Source organism: Herpailurus yagouaroundi, unplaced genomic scaffold (genome assembly GCF_014898765.1).
Source record: "Herpailurus yagouaroundi ecotype Mexico unplaced genomic scaffold, PumYag 160, whole genome shotgun sequence".
NCBI lineage: Eukaryota > Metazoa > Chordata > Mammalia > Carnivora > Felidae > Herpailurus > Herpailurus yagouaroundi.
Window position 1 is genome coordinate 20,311,988 of NW_024412401.1, and position 20,193 is coordinate 20,332,180.

At 44.7% G+C, this 20,193-nt stretch overlaps 1 protein-coding gene across 3 annotated transcripts; it reads right to left on the reverse strand.

The window, feature by feature from the left end:
• Positions 1-4,861: 4,861 nt before the first annotated feature.
• On the reverse strand, positions 4,862-20,123 carry VCP (valosin containing protein). Of its 3 annotated transcripts, none has more exons than XM_040481582.1 (17): positions 19,817-20,123; positions 16,153-16,264; positions 15,792-15,964; positions 14,120-14,262; positions 13,229-13,359; positions 12,579-12,710; positions 11,413-11,515; positions 10,618-10,751; positions 10,405-10,540; positions 9,734-9,846; positions 9,162-9,326; positions 8,920-9,042; positions 8,447-8,659; positions 7,954-8,262; positions 7,577-7,732; positions 5,682-5,836; positions 4,862-5,528 (listed from the first exon to the last, which is right to left on the reverse strand). In XM_040481582.1, the coding sequence occupies exons 1-17, from the start codon at positions 19,831-19,833 to the stop codon at positions 5,423-5,425; spliced, it is 2,421 nt and encodes an 806-aa protein (XP_040337516.1). In that variant the 5' UTR covers positions 19,834-20,123; the 3' UTR covers positions 4,862-5,422. The 3 variants fall into 3 exon arrangements, with proteins under 3 accessions (XP_040337516.1, XP_040337515.1, XP_040337517.1); XM_040481581.1 differs by lacking the exon at positions 19,817-20,123 and adding an exon at positions 16,877-16,895; XM_040481583.1 differs by lacking the exon at positions 19,817-20,123 and adding an exon at positions 16,441-16,543.
• Positions 20,124-20,193: the final 70 nt, after the last annotated feature.

Genomic DNA, 20,193 nt, shown 5'->3' on the forward strand with positions numbered 1-20,193 from the left:
GACAAAATATGGCTCATTTTTAAAGCATCTCTATCTAAGCTTCAGATCCACATATCCAATAGCCTACTAGATATCATCTCCTATTTAGCTTGTCCAAAATTCATTTTCCCTTTTAACCTTTTCCTCCAGTATGCCCATTCCTATTGAAGGGTATCACATCCATCTCAATACTCAAGTCAGAAGCCTGTCATCCCTGACTCCTCCCTTCCCCTCACGTCCTAATCTAGTCAATTTTAACCCTGTCAATTACACCTATGAAATGCACTTCAAATCCATTTCCACTTCTCCATTTCCACCATCACTGTCTTAGTTCAGTCATTTCTCACCAGATTGGTTGCCCTATTCTTTCTAATCCATCCTCCACATGGTTACAATTCTCTGGAGGTCAACTAACCCCATCTCTTCAACAAGTGTCATACACATTTGAATAAAGGAACATAACAGATGCAACCTGTGATCCTAGAATGGATACTGGTTTGGCCAAGAAGTGGGAATGACAAAACCCAGTAATAAATGTGCTTAAAAGGGAGATTAAATTCCTTTTGTGCGTGCGTGCGCACGCGCGCGCGCACACACACACACACATATATATATATATTTGTGTATATTATATATATATGACATATTTGGATCACTTGGGAAACTGAATACGGTATGAGTATCAGATTAAATGAAAATTTACTAAAAGGAAATAAGGAAATGGTAGAGATTGACTTAAAAAAGATACAAAGCAGTATAATCTCATTTTGATTTAAAAATACCACATGTAGACCATAAGGGTACAACGAATAAAGGCCAGTCAAGTGGGGCCAAGTTCCTATAAGCAGAAGAGTATGCATGCCCCATCTATTGTAAACGTAAATACAGTTCTGGTTACATATACGCTAAGGACAGTCATGAATCTCCTATGTCATCCCTAATTTCAAAATTTTTTGTTACAGTGATTTTTCTAGTTAACAGTTGAGACTGTTAACAGTGAAGACTAGGTATTAAAGAAACAAATGAAGTATATTTGTTTTAGAATATAGTATCTGAGATTCAATTTTCACATAAATTTGTTTTGTCATGGTATAATTACCAAACCCTTTCTTGAAATATGATTCAGTGATTCCATGACATGGAAGCATGTGATTTTATGGACATTTTAAAGAAAGTAAAGAATCCATTAAAAAAAAAAAAAAAGACCTCATCTCATCCATCATTCTCATACAAAAACAAACAAACAAACAAACAAAAAAAAACCAGTACCATGTATTTACATGCACCAAAAGATATAAATTAAAGTCATTAAGATGATCTCTGGGAATATTAATTTTAATAATTTGCTTATATATTTCTATATTTCTACAATGCACATTACTGCTTCTATAAAAACAGGTTTTTAAAAAAGTGAATTGTCAGGGTGTCTGGCTGGCTCAGTCAGTAGGGTGGTGCAACTCTTGATCTCTGGGTGGTAAGTTGGAGCCCCATGTTGGGCTGGAGATTACTTTAAAAATTTTTTTGTCCATGCATAATGTGCATATGGCTGACAATACTATGTACACTTGGAAATTGTTGGATAGGTGTGCTTTTTTTTTTTTTTTGCCACAATTAAAAAAATAAAAAGAAGTAAACTATCTAGCACTGAAATCTGTCACTTCCCTACCTGAACTGCACAGAAAGCCCACATCTTTAAAATAAACTTAAGGCACCTGACTAGCTCAGTCAGTGGAGCATGCAACTCTTGATCTTGGGTTTGTAACTTCAAGCCCATGTTCAGTGTAGAAATTACTTAAAAATTTTTTTTAGTTTATTTATTTTGAGAAAACATGTGCACGAGCAGGGGAGGTGCAGAGAGAGGAAGAGAGAGAATCGCAAGCAGGCTCTGTGCTTGTCAGCTCAAGAATCCCACACGGGGCTCAATCTTGCAAAGCGCAAGATCATGACCTGTGCTGAAACCAAGAGTCGGACGCTCAACAGACTGAGAAACCAAGGTGTCTCAAAATTAAAATCTTCAAAAAAATAAACTTCACTCCTGGAATTTAAGATTCTTTATGAGGTGGCTGACCTCTCCAAATACACTCCCCTGCTAGTCAACTGATGCTTCTTAAGCATGCTCTGTACTTTCTAACTTCTGTGCTTTTCGCTCAGACTGCTCTCCCCTACTTCTCCATGTCAAGTCTCACACATTCCTTTAATGCCCAGCTCAGACTGCTTCCAGAGGCTTTTTTCCCCCTAACACCTCCAGAGCCTTCTGATTCTCCTGTCTTGGTATGGTTTCCCGTTCCTTGCAGCCCTATAATTTGTACCTTTTTCACCACACCAATTCCCTGATAGTATGATAATCAAGCTCCTCAAAAAAAAGTTATGGTTCAGTGAGGTCAAATCCACATTTCCAATCTAGTGCTCTTTCCATTCTACAATATTCCCTCTACTCCATATATTTAGTTGAGAAAAACAGAAGGCACATGCTGTCCCTCTGCCTCCTGTCACTCTTTTGTTCCAAAGATTTAGCCCAAACCTGTCTACAGGGTCCAAGTCCAAAACTCACCACCTGCTGGCCAGGAGTGGAAATGAAGGTATTTTCTTTCTATCTCACTATTCTCCCAAATAGTCTCAAAAACAGCAATTTTTTAAAAAATTTCATTTTAAATAGGCTCCACATCCAACGTGGGACTGAAACTCACAACCCTGAGACCAAGAGTTGCATGCTCCACCAACTGAGCCAGCCAGTACCCCAAAGACCATGCAATTCTAAATTTCTACTTGACACAGGGACATTTCATGAGTCTATGCACATCTGGGTAGTTTTATGAAAAATCAAAGTGCTATTTAAGTCTTTTTTAATTAAGTCTTCAGTAGGTTATATGGCTGGACAAGAGTAACAAACCACTTAACATGCGCCTCAGTTCAGTCTAATTAATGACTGGCAGGCCTGTGTTCCTCATGGGCATTACTGCATGACTAGAGCCTCTCACAGCAACTTGTAGATCAGTATGGATCCAAATATATCTTAAGATGTCAGGTTTATAATTCCATGTTTGCTTTTGCCCCTGTGATATACTGTTGATACTCTGTAATGTTTCATGCCATATTTTTAGTTAGAAATCCACCTTCAAGGGGCACCTGGCTGGCTCAGTCAGTTAAGTGTCCAACTCTTGATTTCAGCTCAGGTCACGATCTCATGGTTCTTGGGATCGAGCCCCATATCAGGGTCTGCGCTGACAGCGTGGAGCCTGCTTGGGATTCTCTTTCTCTCCCCCCACCCCCAACTCGCACTTTCTCTCTCAAAATAAATAAACATTTAAAAAAATCCATCTTCAAATTGTAGCATTTGCCCTATGGAAGAAATGATTAGCTACAGTAAAGCTACAAAATCCAATTTGTTTCTAGGAACACTGCAAGGGAAAAGATGGACTGCCTGTATGACCTGCCTCTTGGTCTAAGCATGCAGGCATCTGCAGGTGTGTAAGCTGACAGTCCCCCACCCCGCTTTCTACAGTTTACAAAGCACTGTTCATCACTTTATCAGAGGCTCCAAAAGAACTAAGTGCCCTGTTCAAAGCTACACGGCTATAAACACAAGTGCCAGAACTAGAACTAGGCCTCTCACTGCAAGTCTGCTCTTGCTTTTCCTGAAGAGTCTATAGCGCTGTCTTCTATAGACACGCTTTGTGTGACATGTAAAAACCAACCAATCATTCCAATACAAATTTCTCACATATCAATCAGTATCTCTACATATTTCGTAGGGTAATAGTACTTGCCTTCTCTTCTGTTCCTATAGCTGGATGCAGAGGTACCAACCAAATGTCTCTCTCCCAAAAGATCTTATCTTTGACCCACAATGAGGTTAGGCTGCCAACCCACAGGGATGAGCCACATGGATGAGACAGAATGACAATGTTCAAAGTGGAAACAGGACTGAAGGCTAGCCATCAGGACACCTAAATGGTGGGAAAACCAGAAGAGGACCAAAGACAGAATGTGGTAGAGAAAGTGTCATGGAAAACAAGGGAAAGTCAACCCAAATCTCCAACATACAAAAATCTATTTCACAGCACATGAATTCAAAATGGTCCAGTTTCATCAGCCAATATAATGATCTCATGTCCTTGTAGATTATCTATCTTTATAACCCATACCTGAGACTGGTATAAGTACTAGGATGACCAATAAAATTTTGACTCGGGATTATCTTCTCTGCACCATACTCCTCTCTGGGTAAGGCATCACAGTATCACAGTACTGATCCCAAAAGCACTAAGTGATTATGTTGGTACCTGTTGAACAAAAAGGATATTCCATACTGGGAGGTGGACAAAACTATGCAAGCAATCATCTGAAAAACTGTGAGCAGGGGAGGATGTTAAGTTTAGAAAAAAAACACATCCAATACTAGAATTTTATATTAGAAAAAAACTATTTTTTTATAATACAAATTACATAAAGTGGACATAATTGTACGTGACCCTCAACCACAGCATGAATGTTTAGGATTTTTAGATGTTCAAGAGAACATCCACTGCAGGCAGAAATTCTTTCTACAACCCTTAAGATTTTGGGAGGGTGTCCCAATTCAGTCCTTGGTCAGGAAAAGGGAGAGAGCTCTGCAGGCCTAGCCTTACCATCCACATCAAACACAGGTGGAGAATGCCATACTCTCCACAACTAGAGCTTCTTCAGGCTGCACACCCCTCCACTGCTATCCTATCCACTGATAATGCAGGCATGGGGCAAGGCAGCAGTTCATACCACTGTTAATCAGGAGGGGAAGAGGGTGCAATCGTACTTTCAGGATTTCACATTTGAAGAGTGCCTTGACAGTAAGGGGTAGCCCAAGGCCCTTCCCAGGAAAAGAAGCAGGCACAGGGGCCAGGACTCAGGCTCCATTTTGACCCAACGTTTATTGTCCTTTTACAACATGTCATTTTTGGTTTAGAAACTGCTTGTGATTAGTTTTCCAACATTAACTCAAAAGCATGTAAAATAAAATCAACCTACTCTATATAAACACCCAGCAACTGTGGCCCTTCATCCTCCTGCCCAGGTTGGGTAGAGGGAAGAAGGGAGGGCTTGAGTAGCACTGAGTGAAGTGCAGATGCTTTACTGTGGGGAGTGGCGGTGGTGCCTTGGTTCACACCCACACAGGTCTCCTGCACTGCCCCAAACTACAACAGAAATGGCGTAGGCCCAAGGCCCAATTCCCTGTTGGTAATTCACTCTCCGCCTCCCAAATGAAAATCGCTTTTATTTTATCGCTTTTGTTTTGTATTTTTTTGCAACAGAAACCCCCTGTCCAGAGTCTGACTGTAGCTGAACTGTTCAGACTGAGGAATGGAGCAGGCCATGGGCACACCCCTGGTCCCTCCTGGGCGAGCGCCCCCACCCTCAGGGAACAAGGTCCAGCCAGGCCAGCTCGCTGCATGCTGGCCACCACCACTTAGCCATACAGGTCATCATCATTGTCTTCTGTGTACACGCTGCCACCTGTGCCGCCTCCACTGCCCTGACTAGGGCCAGCTCCACCCTGGTTTCCTGAAGGGAATCTGTATGCACAAGAGCAGATCCAAAAAAGATGGTTAGGACGGGGCCTGTGTGGGATTTTCACAATTAACCCTCCAGCCTCCTTAGGACTCCCACAACCTTGGTTGTACAGTTTCCTAAGACAACTTAAGTACTGCCCGCTGCAACATAATTACCTGAAGCTGCCAAAGCCCCGACTCTGCTGAAGGGTCTGAGCAAACATCTCATACTTCCGGATGTCGTTGTCACTAACAGAACGGCGGGCAAAGCGCATGGCTTCCTCAAAGTGATCTCGGCGAATCTCAGGCACTGGATCATCTTCTTCTACCTCCTGCAGGGTTGGTAAACACAGACCACCAGAGCTCAAGTCCAGCCTGGATTCCTTCCCTGACCTTCCTGCCCCCCATTACTGCAGCAGTTTTTTGGTCTCCCTGTCTCTCTAATCCACCCTGAATAAGTTGCAAGGCCAATCTTCCTAAAACTGCATCAGTGCCCTGTTTAAAAACCTGTCAGTGCATTCTGGAAAAGGCAAAACTATATGAACAAAATCATCTGAGTGGTTGCCAGGGGCTTAGGGTGGAAAAAAGTGACTAAAACGTGACAGGAGGAAATTTCTGGGATGACAGAAATTTATCTGAACAGTGGTAGTAGTTATAGAACTTAAAAATACATTTGTCAAGATGCACAGATACACTATACATTAAAAGGGTGAATTTTACTATGTGTGAATTGTATCTCAATAAACTTAAATTTTAAAAATTAACAGGGGTCCCTGGGTGGCTCAGTTGGTTAAGCATCCGACTCTTGATTTTGGCTCAGGTCATGATCTCACAGTTCACGAGTTTGAGCCCCATGTTGGGCTCTGCACTGACAGCATGGAGCCTGCTTGGGATTCTCTCTCTCCCTCTCTCTGCCCCTCCCCCACTTGCGTATTCAGACACACACTCTCTCTCTCTCTCTCAAAATAAATGAACTTTTAAATAAATAAGCAATTTCTAACAACAACAACAACAACAACAACAACAACAACAACAAAACCCCTAAATTTTAAAAAGGTAAAAAAGTGCTTACCACATCCACATTATGCTTTACCTAGTGGCCTTACTGCCAGTAACATGCCCTCTTAAATCTACCCCAGTTTTCCCCAATTCCTGCAATCCTATTTCTTGAGCCAGTTATTTGGGATACTTATTTCCTTAGCCTTTACACTCTCCCTTCACAAGCTGGCTCAAACCCTATCTCTTCCACTGAGAAGCCACTCCAATTGCTGTGATTTATGAGTGCTCCATAGCATTAACCATATCAATACATTCTAAGCTTTTATGGGAAGAAGAAGGGATATCTCAGAACCCCTACAAAAGGTAAAGAAGCCTTTCATTCATGTATTTATTCATTCATTAAGTCTCTATCATGGTGCCAAGACAGAGTGGGAAATATGCAAGATAATATAGATTCCTTATCTTTACGAAGCTTACACACACCAAATTCTGCATTTAATTTCAGGAGATCCATGGACCACCAACGAAGGACAGGTCTATGGATCCCAGGTTCTAAATCCTGCTCTATTTGTTTATCTGCACAATCATATTTTGATTTCCTTCATAGAGCTTACCTCAAACAGAGTATATATAGACTACCTACATCTTTTCTGCCTTTATAATTCCAGACTGAAGAGATTAACCCTCAGTATTCATTCTTTTTGATGCCCTGCTAACAGGGCATCTGTCAGATTATCTTTCCAAAACCTTACACTCTTTTTTTTTTTTTAATTTTTTTAACATTTATTTATTTTTGAGACACAGAGAGACAGAGAATGAACAGGGGAGGGGCAGAGAGAGAGGGAGACACAGAATCTGAAACAGGCTCCAGGCTCTGAGCTGTCAGCACAGAGCCCGACGCGGGGCTCGAACTCACGGACCATGAGATCATGACCTGAGCCGAAGTCGGACACTTAACCAACCAAGCCACCCAGGCGCCCCTAAAACCTTACACTCTTAACTCTATAGAGCATGGTAGAGATTGTCCCTGGGTCCCCACAACAGGCACATATGGGGAAAAGTTGCAGACTCACCATGGCAGATGGGTTGGTCTGCCTCTCCCGTTCTCGCCTAATCTCACTCTCGATGGATTCACGGATGGCCAGCTTGCAAGCACGTTGGCAAATCTCTGTCAGGTCAGCTCCAGAGAAGCCATTAGTCATCTTAGCCAGAAACTCCAAATCTACATCCTAAAAGAAGCAATAGAACTATCTTAGCATTTAGCCTCTCCTCCCCTGTAATATACTCCAAGCACTCCTAATTTTAGTTTGTCCCATCTTTTGTCATATCTTCCATTCTCCCTTTACAATGCTAACCCTAGAAATCCCCAATGGAATCTTTTACAGGAACCAAACTCCATACTAGACTGAGCACTCATAAAAGTGCACATCACCAATAGCGCTACACCTGCCTTGGCAACTGGGGACTTGCGCAGGTTGGCCTTGAGGATGGCAACACGGGACTTCTCATCAGGAAGTGGAATATAGATGAGCTGATCAAGACGGCCAGGTCGCAGAATAGCAGGATCAATGATGTCAGGCCTATTGGTAGCCCCAATAATAAACACATTCTTTTTTGTAGACATGCCATCCATTTCTGTCAGGATCTGGTTGATGACTCGGTCTGCAGCTCCACCACCATCTCCAATGTTACCACCACGAGCCTTGGCAATTGAATCCAGCTCATCAAAGAATAGTACACAGGGGGCAGCTTGGCGGGCCTATGGGAGAAACAGATGAACTCAAGCATTAGCACAACTGGGTCTCTCAGACCTAAGAAGGAAAGGAAATTAAAGTGACCTTTACTGCCCCAGCTGAACTGCCAGAACAAGATGATTTCAGTTCTCCCAAAGAAATAGCTTCCTTACTGCCAAGCAAGTGAACAATCAGCTGCTTGTAACTCACCTTGTCAAAGATTTCCCTGACATTGGCTTCAGACTCCCCAAACCACATGGTGAGCAGCTCAGGACCCTTGATGGAGATAAAGTTGGCCTGGCACTCATTAGCAATGGCTTTGGCCAGCAAGGTTTTCCCACAGCCAGGAGGTCCATAGAAGAGTACTCCCTTGGAGGGTGTCATGCCAAATTTGAGGAATTTGTCTGGGTGCTCCACAGGATACTAGGAAGAAAAGGAAAGAGGGTTCAGGATACCCACCCAGTTTAAAACAAACTTAATGAACAGTAGCATCCCTCCCAACCACAACATGGTATAAGATCAGATTCTCTAGGAGCAGGCTCCTTAGTGTCTCCAAACTGAGAATAACAGATTCATGAATTATGCTCTCACAATTCCTGTAATAACCGCCAACACCCCAAGACCATCTAAGCTCAATTACGTTGTTCTGAGGCAGTAACTTACCCTGGACCAAGTTACCCTACCTGGACCAGCTCCTGAAGTTCACGTTTGACATCCTCCAGGCCCCCAATATCCTCCCAGGTTACCTGTGGTACCTCCACCACAGTTTCCCGCAGTGCTGATGGGTTGCTCTGGCTCAGGGCCCACTAAGAAGAAAAAGGAAAAAAAAAAAACAAAAAACAAAACAGCTGGGGATGAGACTTGCCAGGTGAGGTCAAAATGTGCATGTGTGCGTGCGTACCTGAGATGGGGGTGCAATCCTTACCCGGAAGTCATCCATAGTAACTGCCAGAGAGTTCATGACTTCAGCATCAATGGTCTCATCCTCTAGGTCAATGAGGTCCATTTTCTTGCGGATAGCCTGAAGAGCAGCCTCAGAGCACAAGGCTGCTAAGTCAGCGCCCACATGCCCGTGGGTCTCATTGGCTACCTGCAGAGAGAAGAGCTACTCACTACTCTGTGTTTAAGACCTAGATGCCTTAGGAGGCTCAGAGACAACAAAATCTTGGCCCCTTACCCTGACTCCTATCTGTGGGTCTTCCCATTTCCCTGAACACATACCAGCAGTTCTTTCACTGGCTGGGTTTTAAGTAGTCAAGCCTGGACGTGGGGCCTAGAAATAAAGCCGACCCCAAAGTTCCAGTTTACTCTAATGTGGTGTCAACCGAGAACACACCAACTCCAGTTTCCTGAATTCAATCTCAAATCACTTCCTTTCCCCCACCCAGGAATCAAAATTAGTCTCTTTACATCTTGAGCTTGTGTCCTTACCCAGTTCCCTTCGACTGTCTAGAAACAGACATCCTAACTCTGGGCCACCCCTCATTATCACTCCACCTGTTCCAGGTCCACATCATCTGCCAATTTCATGTTCTTGGTATGGATCTGAAGAATTTCCAAGCGTCCTGTAGCATCAGGGATTCCAATATCTACCTCCCTGTCAAAGCGACCTGCAGGACAGTGTATGAACACAGACAGGGCTCATTTCTGTTCCAGAGAGAGAAAGGAATAGGTCTAAGGTGACCACCATCCCTGTTTGCCCAGGACTGTCCTGGTGTTAGCACTCAAAGTTACATGTCCTGGGAAACCCCTCAGTCTCAGGCAAACCAGGATGGTTGGTCACCCTAGACAGGACATGGGATAAGGGAAAGGACCCTGTGACCTATCACTTGCAAGGAGCTTCAAGAAATCCTCAGCATTTGGGGCACCTGCGTGGTTCAGTCAGTTCAGCATCCAACTTTGGCTCAGGTCATGATCTCACCGTTCGTGAGTTTGAGCCCCACATCGGGCTTGCTGCTGTCAATGCAGAGCCCACTTTGGATCCTCTGTCCCCCTCTTCCTGCCCCTTCCCCACTCACGTTCTATCAGAAATTAAAAAAAAAAAAAAAAGGAATCCTCTGGATTAGGTGACTTAAGATGAAGGACAGACATGGAATCAAAAAGATTAAGTTCAGCAGAGCTATAATCTATGAGGAAGAACAGGGTTGAAAAAAATTTGGGGTCCTTACCAAATCGTCGAAGGGCTGGGTCAATGCTATTGGGTCTGTTGGTTGCTGCCATGACGATCACATGTGCTCTCTGCTTTAGGCCATCCATGAGAGTCAACAACTGTGATACAATACGCCGCTCCACCTCCCCATGGGTCTGTCAGGACAGGATGTCTGGTCAGAAGTGAAGCGAGGACCTTTCAACCCCCATTATCCCCTTGGGTAGGTTCCTACTTTCTCTCTTTTGGGAGCAATGGCATCTAGCTCATCAATGAAGATGATGGCGGGAGCATTCTTCTCAGCCTCCTCAAAGGCTTTACGAAGGTTGCTCTCAGACTCACCAGCCAACTTGCTCATGATCTCAGGACCTGAAAGGATACGGAATAGAACCAATGACAAATCTACAGCCTTCCTCAATCCCAAAAGAAATCAGATCTCTTATCTGCCCAGCCCAGAAACAAATGCTGTACAAAAATGTGGTAACCTCTGCCTACTTTCTCATAGACTCTACCAGACCCTACCCCAGGATAGCCAGCAGATTAGGCTAGAGAGAAGCCAAGGACTCAGCTCAGCAAGGAATCAACCAAGCTCAGGACTATCTCACATTCAAGCTCTAAGTGTCAAGATGACAGCACATGTTCTGAGACCTCTGGCCAGAGCAGGAGAAGCAGCACACCAGTTGAATCTCTATCATTCTCAAAGAGCCAGTTGATCTCAGCCAATATTCCCCTAAACCTTTTCAAATAAATTAGCAGACAAAAATTTTAACTTGCTCCCCCTAAATATTTTCAGCCTTTCCACAATCTTTCTCAAGGGTGGGGGAAGGATAGAGCAGGGGGCACCAGAGTGCAATACCTTCCCCTTATTGCTTCTCTATCTGTAATGTACCCCAGCAGAAGAAAGATGATCAAATATACACGAGTGCACATGTATAAATAAACATGTCCATGAGTTCTCCAGCTCATAAGACTGATCATGCTCAGCTCAGAATAAGGTCCAGCCAAACACAAGGTGAACCAAGTCTCCTACCGTTGATCAAGAAGAAGAAGGCTCCAGTCTCATTTGCCACAGCTCTGGCAATTAGGGTCTTCCCAGTCCCAGGAGGTCCATAGAGCAGGATTCCCCGAGGAGGCTGGGGACCAGTACAGAGAGTATGGTTAGGTTCAGACTCCCACCTTCTCCCAACCCCAACCACTCTAAAATGGTTTGACTATGGCTCTATCTAGAGACAGTGAGAATCAGAGCTCAACCCCAGTATCAGTAAGGAGCCCTCAGCATTAGCTGCTTGAAAGACAGTTTACTTCAGATCATACTCCCTCCTCTCATTAGCAGAGAAAATATGCTTAGAAAGCTAACACTTAGGATTCCAAGTTACATAAGAGACTAAGAGCAGGAGCAGAGAAACCTTCCTAAGAAATTAGTGTGGCTAAGTCTGAAGATCCTGGGACTAGGAAACAGTAAGAGGTCTTTAAGCCAAAAGGGCTTGACTTTGGACAGGCAAAGGCCAGGACTAGCTTAGCCATCTAAGAGTTATTACCAGAGGCTCACTCACTCTAGTAATCACAACCCTCCAGGATTTATTATCATATTGGAATGCTTTTCCTTACCACCAACCACAAGTTTTCCTCTTTGAAGCTGTCTTTTCTGTGGCCTCATCCACAGGCTGCACATGGGAAATGCCCACACAGAAGATAAAATTATTGGCATGGTACATAATAGAGAAAGGGATAATTCCATCTTCAGTGTGCTCCAGGATATGGAAATGGTTAGGAAGTTACATTGAGATCTGCAGTTCTCAAATGTTTTGGACTCAATACCCTTCACAATGCAAATTTCCTTAAATTTCTACTTCTATTGGATAGCACTGTTATAGACAGTGGCAAACTATGTTAGTTGGCAAACTATGAAGATTTGTTTTTATAGGGTCCATGACATAAAAATGGTTTTTACATCTTTAAAGGGCTGTGAGGACAAAGAAAAAAAAGATATGCAACGAAAAACTCAATTGACCTGGTCTGTTCTAGACCATTAGTAGCTTAATAAATTTACAGTTCTCTTCACACAAAGAATATATTACTCCCCCTCTAATCCAAAGGAATAGTGAAAAATACGTGTGAAAAAAGGTTCTGTGATTAGACACCAAGCCTTCATTGATCACAGCCTAGATTATGTCCCACTGGGCCCAGGATGCTCACCTTAACACCAATTGCCTTAAAAAGGGCAGGATGTCTCAGGGGTAGCTCCACCATCTCCTTTATCTGAGCTAGCTGTTTCCTGCAGCCACCAATGTCATCATAGCCTACTTCATTCAAGGACTCTTCCTCATCCTGAATGTTGAGGAGACAAAGGAAAAAAGAAGGCAGCAATATTAAATATCAGCAAAGTTGAGTTTCTCCAAATCCTTCTATAATGTGCTGTAGAGAAATCTGTTATATGAGAAGATTCCCCTCTGAGGGGATGCTGCCCCAAAGAATCACTCTAAAAATCCCAAAGCAAAGATTTCTAGCATAGCTTTACCCTTTCAGACTGCTCTTAGTATTACTAGGAAGGACTGCCCTAAGACCTAAAGCTGGAAACTCTGGGAAACAGGTGAAAGTCTAGATGCCATCATCGATTGTCACTTCTACAAAAATTATTACGACTTAGATCCTCTAGGTTCAATCTAGATTTTAAAAACCACTGGTTATCACTTATAAGTAACATGTAGGTCCAGAAATGAATAGTTGGGAGATTTCCCACCTCTGGAAAGAAGCTTGGTCCCAAACAGTACAGTTTTAGTAGTCACCACATGACTGCCCCACTTCATAATCATGAAACTGGGCACTGGGATAAGGAGAGAACTCACCTCTCGTTTGATAGGCTCCCCTTCACAGTGGATCACTGTGTCTGGAGCAACAATGCAGTAAGGGCTGGGATCTGTCTCCACTACTTTGAACTCTACAGCACGCATTCCACCCCGGACAAGGAAAATATCTCCTGCGAGCAATTAACACAAGTGCAGTCAGAGATGTCAAATACCAAACCAAGTGAGAATTCCTCATCAGAACCTCGGGTCTAAAATGCCACGTTCACTAGACATTGCCATTTTTCCCTTCCCACCTCCATCTTATTAAGCATCAGGTAAGAAGAGAAAACTAAACTGTGAAGAGTCCCTCTGTCATTCAAGAGGGCACTGAACAAAACCTTACTTCTGGGCTATATATAACCCAAGCTTTCTCAACAACCACCAATGGTCAGGCTGTGCTAAATATTAAAATACACTTTGGACTTGACACAGTCAAAAGGACCCAAGTTCTCCTTTAGAGACAAAAGAGAAAAGGGACACCTGGGTGGCTCAGTCAGTTAAGCATCACCTTCAGCTCAGGTCATGATCTTGTGGTTCATGGGTTCAAGCCCCACATCAGGCTCTGTGCTGACAGCTCAGAGCCTGCAGCCTGCTTCAGATTCTGTGTCTCCCTCTCTCTCTGCACCTCCCCCACTCATGCTATCTCTCTCTCTCAAAAATAAACAAACATTAAAAAAAAAAGATAGCGTACTCTACTGAAGCAGGAACTGGGAGTAGGGAAACAGGAAAATGGTAGGGAGGAAGAGGGAAGGAGAGAGTACACATGAACATGTGTACAGAATGTGTGTGTCAGCACATATATGAGAATGAGATAAAGACATTCCAAGGTTTACCCCCAGGTTTCCCTACAAATAACCATGCTTAAGCTCAGTCCCTAGAATTCTCTCTCACCTTTCCGGATGGGTCGATAAGCTTCCAGGAAGTATGGCTTAAGGTAGACCTCGAAGAGATTGCCAGTGATGCCTTCCACTGTGTCATCAATGGGTAGCACATGGATACGTTTGCCGTATTTCACATCAGGGCACGGCTGGATGCTGAGGATGACAAGCAGACTCCATGTTACCAACCACACTGCAGCCCCAAGCACTGGGCGTCTGAAAGGGCCTGGCACAGAGAGCTGATGGTGAGCGAAAGAGAAAAGGCAGGGATGGCTTTAGCTGAAGAGAGGCAGGAACATAGAGTGGGAGTGAGGACAAAGGAGCAGCCAAGCAGAACTAAGACAAATCATATTCAGGTGGAGTAGCAGCTATAGCCATTAGAAGCTACTGGGAGGGGTGCCTGGCTGGCTCAGTCAGTAGAGCATGTGACTCTTCATCGTGGGGTCATGAGTTTGAGCCCTATGTTGGGTATAGAGATTACTTAAATAAAAACAAAAAACAAAAAAACATAAGCTACTGGGGTTGCTCACTCCCAATCAGTGAGCCAAAAGAAAGATCCATACATCTGCTCCCAAAATGAGGAAGCAGTAAGGAGTTATCAGTGAGATATCTTCAGAAAGATATCCAAAGATGACCCATTCTGGCTAATATCAGTAACCCAATATTATAAAGGGAGGCCTCAGTCAGACAAATGTCAGGATCAGAGAAACAGAATTGAAAACAATCATCTCAACCAGGTGGTCAGAGCATCTTGAGAAAGTGACTAAGCACCTCCATGAAGGCGGCTACATGAAACCTAGAATCCATGAAAAATGGAAATCTGAGATGCTCCTGGCCAGGCGACAGGTGGTTGGATAGCAGTGGCCAGTAATGACTCCAAGATAGGGAATTCTCTTGCCTAAAGTTAAGTCCAGAATCACTCAGATTGAAGTTATTCAGGATCTGGCTCAAACTATGCCTCTCTCCTAGATTAACTTGGATCCTTTAAAAAAAATAATAATAATAAAAAACCTACTTGGAGGGGTGCCTGGGTGGCTAAGTCAGTTAAGGGTCCAACTCTTGATTTCGGCTTAGGCCATGATCTCATGCTTAGTGACATCAAGCCCCATGTTGGGCTCTGTACTGCCTGCTTGGGATTCTCTCTCCCTCTCTTTCTGCCCTTCCCCTATTTGTGTAAACACATGCCCTTGCTTGTGTGTCCACGTGCGTGCGCTCTCTCATCCTCTCTCTAAAAATAAACATTAAAAACAAAACAAAACAAAAAACCTACTTGGAGTCCACCTTCTGTGCCCACACTCCCACCTCACTCCAGCCCCAACACAAGCCATTATTCCAACACAACAGTGAGATCATTTGGTAGACAAACACCCTCAAATGGCATCCTAAACCAAGATCCAACATGTGATAAATTATACCTCTGGCAAAATAAATAAGTAAGTAAGTAAGTAAATAAATAAATAAATAAAGGCATCATGAAAGTCACAGAAATGCCAAGGTAATGCAGAGGTAAATTCTGAAGTCCCAAGGAGGCATAATCAAAACCGAAACACAACCCTATTATGTTGTCTTCCCGTGGCTAGGAGGCTTCTGCTAATGGCAGCTGCCAAGGCCTTTGTTAGGGTCTGCCTATAATTCAGGCTGTCTCTGGCCTCCCATCCCTGAGGGGCTAAGAACCCCACACACACCTGATGACATCCCCTAGATGTACACGAAGGTTATTCCGAACAACTCTATTCATTCGAATCTTCTCATCGGAACATGTGTCATCAGAAAGCACAATGCACACAGCTTCCCGCCTCTTCTTTCCTTTCAGCAACACTGTGTCACCTCGGAACAACTGCAGCTCATCCATCTTGGGCTGAGGAAAGAAGGTTAAGGCCTTTGGGTCACTGGGCCACGGGGTAAGCAGCAGCCCTGGAGGCTGGAATTCCCAGTAAGCCCCATTCTATCTGTGGTCACTGCAAAAAAAAAAATGAGGAAAGAAACCTGGGAAAAGCCCTCCAGTGAAGTGCATTAAAGAAAGACTGGACCTTGGACCCAACTTACCTGGGACAAGGACACCACACTGTTGTCCTCATTGATGGCTTCATCGACAATTAACCGATTAGGACGGTTCTTCTGTTTAAGAATGGCTGTTGATAAGTCATCACCTTTTGAACTAGAAAGAGAAAATGAAGTTAGCCCCAATACATAATAACAGCCCCAAGGGCCGCACCAGTCTCTCAAACTCACACTTAGGAAAGAAATAGTGGATAAATGAAGCTGTCCCTACACCAGAGAGGTCAGATAAAGGATACTGAGCCAAGGTCATGAAGAATAACATTTAGCACATACAATTCCCATTCCAGCAGCTCCTGGTATTCTGAGCACTGGTATCCTAGATGTCAAGGCCCCAAGTGATCTTCCCTCAGACTCAGGAAACTATGGCTTGAGAAGACTAAACAGAAGTAGAGGTTGAATAACAATTAGAGAAATGACAATAATCTTAATATGGAATAGCAATTAAGAAAAGGGGCTCTGTTATCAGACCCACTGGGTCTGAATCCCAACCCTGCCACTGCTTAATTGTGAATTTGGGCAAGTTACTCAACCTCTCTGGATGTTGATGTCCTCACATGTAAAGAGCAAATACCGTAGTACCTATCTTAGAGAATTACTGTCTTAAGTGAGATAATGAATGCAAAATGTTCAATACAATGCCTGTTACATGGTTTTAATGGTCACAATGATTAGCGCTGCAGAACAAAGCATAAGCTCTTTCTTTGCTAACCTTCTTGGAGAATGAAGTGAGCAAGACAACTTCCTGTAGGGCTCAGGAAGGCCCCAAGTCCCACCAAGCATGCCTGGGGACAATGAAGCACAATCATTAGCACTACCATCTTTACTGGCCAAACCTGCTGAACCCTAGTGCGTTCTGTATACCACAGAAATGTCAAGCATAAAGACCATGCTTTTTGGGAAAAACAAAACGAAACTAAACTAATGGATCTGGAACCTTCAAAAAGAGGCTCAAGCTCAAAAGGAGCTTTACAAAGCTCTTCAAAGACACACAATTCCACAATGTTGGTTCAAAACATCAAAACCAAGAAATGCCGAGACAAGGAGCAAATCCAAATCCCTCACCCAAACTAAGGTTGCCCAAGTCTAAGCTCAGTTTAAACCGTCTAAATAGTTTCTATCATTTCCTTGACGATCATTCATCTGACACCAACTTCTTACCTAGCTCACCTCCAGCCATCACTAACTAGACTCAGTGGGCTCTCCATTTGAAGAGCTACCTCCTTTTACTGAGGCTCAGGAAAATCTGAACATTAACCAATATAGGGAGGCCAGACAATGGAGAAAGTGAAGAAATAAAATGGAATCTCTTCCATGAATCATTCCTTCACTCAACAAATTAGCAAGTATACATTTGAGGCCTGGCACTGTCCTATGATCTAAAGATATATCAATCAACAAAACAGTATTCCTGTTGGATATACATTCACAATGCAAGAAAAAAAAAAAAAAAAAAAAAAAAAAAAAGATGCCTATGCTCCAGAATAACAGCTAAGGGCTTATGGGGCTTTTACATCTTTGGGTCCTGACACACCCAAAAGAAATACAAATCCCATTCATGAAACAAAGCTGTAGGCTTTCTGCTGATCCTCTCACATAGGCTACATATTTAATCATTGCCTTAAAACTAGTTTCCAAGAGGGGGGCCTGGGTGGCTCAGTTGATTAAGCGGCAGACTTTGGCCCAAGTCATGATCTCACTGTTGGTGAATTCCAGCCCCGGGTCGGGCTCTGTGCTGACAGCTCAGAGCCTGCTCAGATTCTGTGTCTCCTTCTCTCTCTGCCCCTTCCCTGCTCACATTCTGTATCTCTCTGTCTCAAAAATAAACGTTAAAAACAAAACTAGTTCCCAAGAGTGGAGTTTCCTCAGCTTAAACTTGCCTCCCCAACATAAAAGTGTAGCACTCTGGGCATAATGCTGCAGAGCAGGCAGACTCTTCCAGTGCTTAACACCCTAGAGAACAAGCATGATCAATGTGGCAGCTGAAGGCAATTTAAACCCATCAATTTTCCCTCTCTCCTACCCATCAAAATGTCTTCCAAGGACTGGCCACCCTCCTGTTTGATCTATAAGACTGGGGCTAGAGAAAAATAAAGTGCCAAATGCCTCTAATCAGCAGTTACCCCAAAGCTGCATTCTAGGAAAACTGCCTATCTGCCTACCATTTCTAACTCTAGCGATGGAGATGGGTAGTATGCTCTTCCTTTAAGGTAAATTTACTTCCACATCTATCTACTGAGATCAAAGGATGTAACTTTTAAAAGAGATCTTCAGCCTGATCTTGAGCCAACAACAGTCCTGGAGGTTCTTTGAGGACATCCCCCATTGTCTCCTGCATGAGTCAGGCCCTTTCCAGAACTCCAGTGGGCCACAGGGAACTTGGAGGGAGTTCAGGTAAGAGTCATTAAGATGACCTAGAGGTTAGAAACCATCTATGATGCCAGGTTCCAAGAATTTTGAATTTTTATTTTTAGTCTTGAAAACAAATGACTGAATAACCTAAAAAAATCAGTACTAATAAGTAGCAGTCGATTTAAAAAATAATACTTCATCTCCATTTAGAAACTTGGGGAGAAAAGGAGCACACCTCAAAAAACTAAATTTTCTTCAAGTCAGGAAAGTGATTTGCATAGAAGAGTTTCCACAGGATGGCTTTTTTTTCTTCAGTATCTAAAGCTCTTGATTCTAAATTTAACGGGCAGAGATGGTCGGGTTTTCTCTGATGCTTTCCTGAGGGGTGGAGAGCCCAAGGTTTCTAAACACAGCCGTTTGGTGAAAGGAGCCGTGCGTGTTCAAAGAGCTAGTTTAACTCTAGCCTTCACACCACAAAGGCTGAAATCGAGGAAGGCCCACAAATTACCAACTGAGATTCTAACTTTTGCAAAAGCCCAAAACAGTAGAGAAAAGTTCTTTCCCCGGCACCCGTTTCATAACATCAAGAAAAACTGACTAAAGCTTTCTCATGTGAATAGCAACAAGCCTAAAGTATGAAAGCCAGAAAAAAAACCGCAGGGCCTGCCCTCTCCCGAACATCCCTTCACTACTCAGGTCGAGAGGATGTGAAACCAAGGGCCAGGCCGACCCTGCTCCAAAAGGGCGGCGGTGAGCTTCCCTGAGCTCTCCAAGCCTTCCCAGCTCCGGCCTCCGCCTCGGTCTCCAGCCTTCTAAGGCCTTCACGTGGCCCAAAGTCCACGCCCACCGGGCCCAGTTAGGGCGTCAGGCCCATGGGGCCTGCCTGGTCTCTCCGGGGACCAAAGGCCTTCAGCATACGGTAGACCTGATCGCAGGTGGGCTCTCCAAGGCCCCGGGGCTCCGCGCCGGCAATGTGGGTCCGCAGACCTCACAAGAACCGGACAGCGGTTCCCAGGGAGCCAATCAGGCCGGCCGGGCCTGCATGACACAGCACGATCTGGCCCAGGCCCCGACCCAGGCCCAACACAAGCCCGGCCTAGGGGGCGCGCGGCTGCGCTGCCAGGCCCAGCCCGGACCGCTGCCCCTCATTCGCCTCCTTCCTCTCCTTTCCTCTCTCCTTCCTTCCCAGTCTCCACCTCTTAGACGCGCCCACGGCCAGGCCTGGCTGGGCCTACCCAGCGCGGCGAGTCCCCAGGTGCGCGCACCCGCAGCGGGCGGGCGGGCGCGCGCACACACTCACTCAGCTCCAGAGGCCATGGCGCGCGCCTCTCCCGGTCGGCGGCTGTGGCGGCCCGAGGGTAACGGCTACGAAGGGTGGCAGGCGACCGACTGGGCCGGGGCTCGGCTCTCCCGGGCGGGGATCGAGCAGCGGCGACAAACCCGCAAGCGGCCTCCTTTTCGCTTCCTCCTAGTGACACCGGGGCGGTGGGCGGACGGTATACACTGGCTCTGATTCCGCGAGGGGGCAGCGGTAGCGACGACTCAAACGACGGCTGCAGACGCTGCGCTGAGACTGAGCCGAGAAGAGCCGAATCATCGGAAGGAGAGGCGCTCTCACCTCAGCCAATCAGCGCCTGCCCTGGGGACTCCCGCCCGCCCCTACGCGCCTCTCCCCAG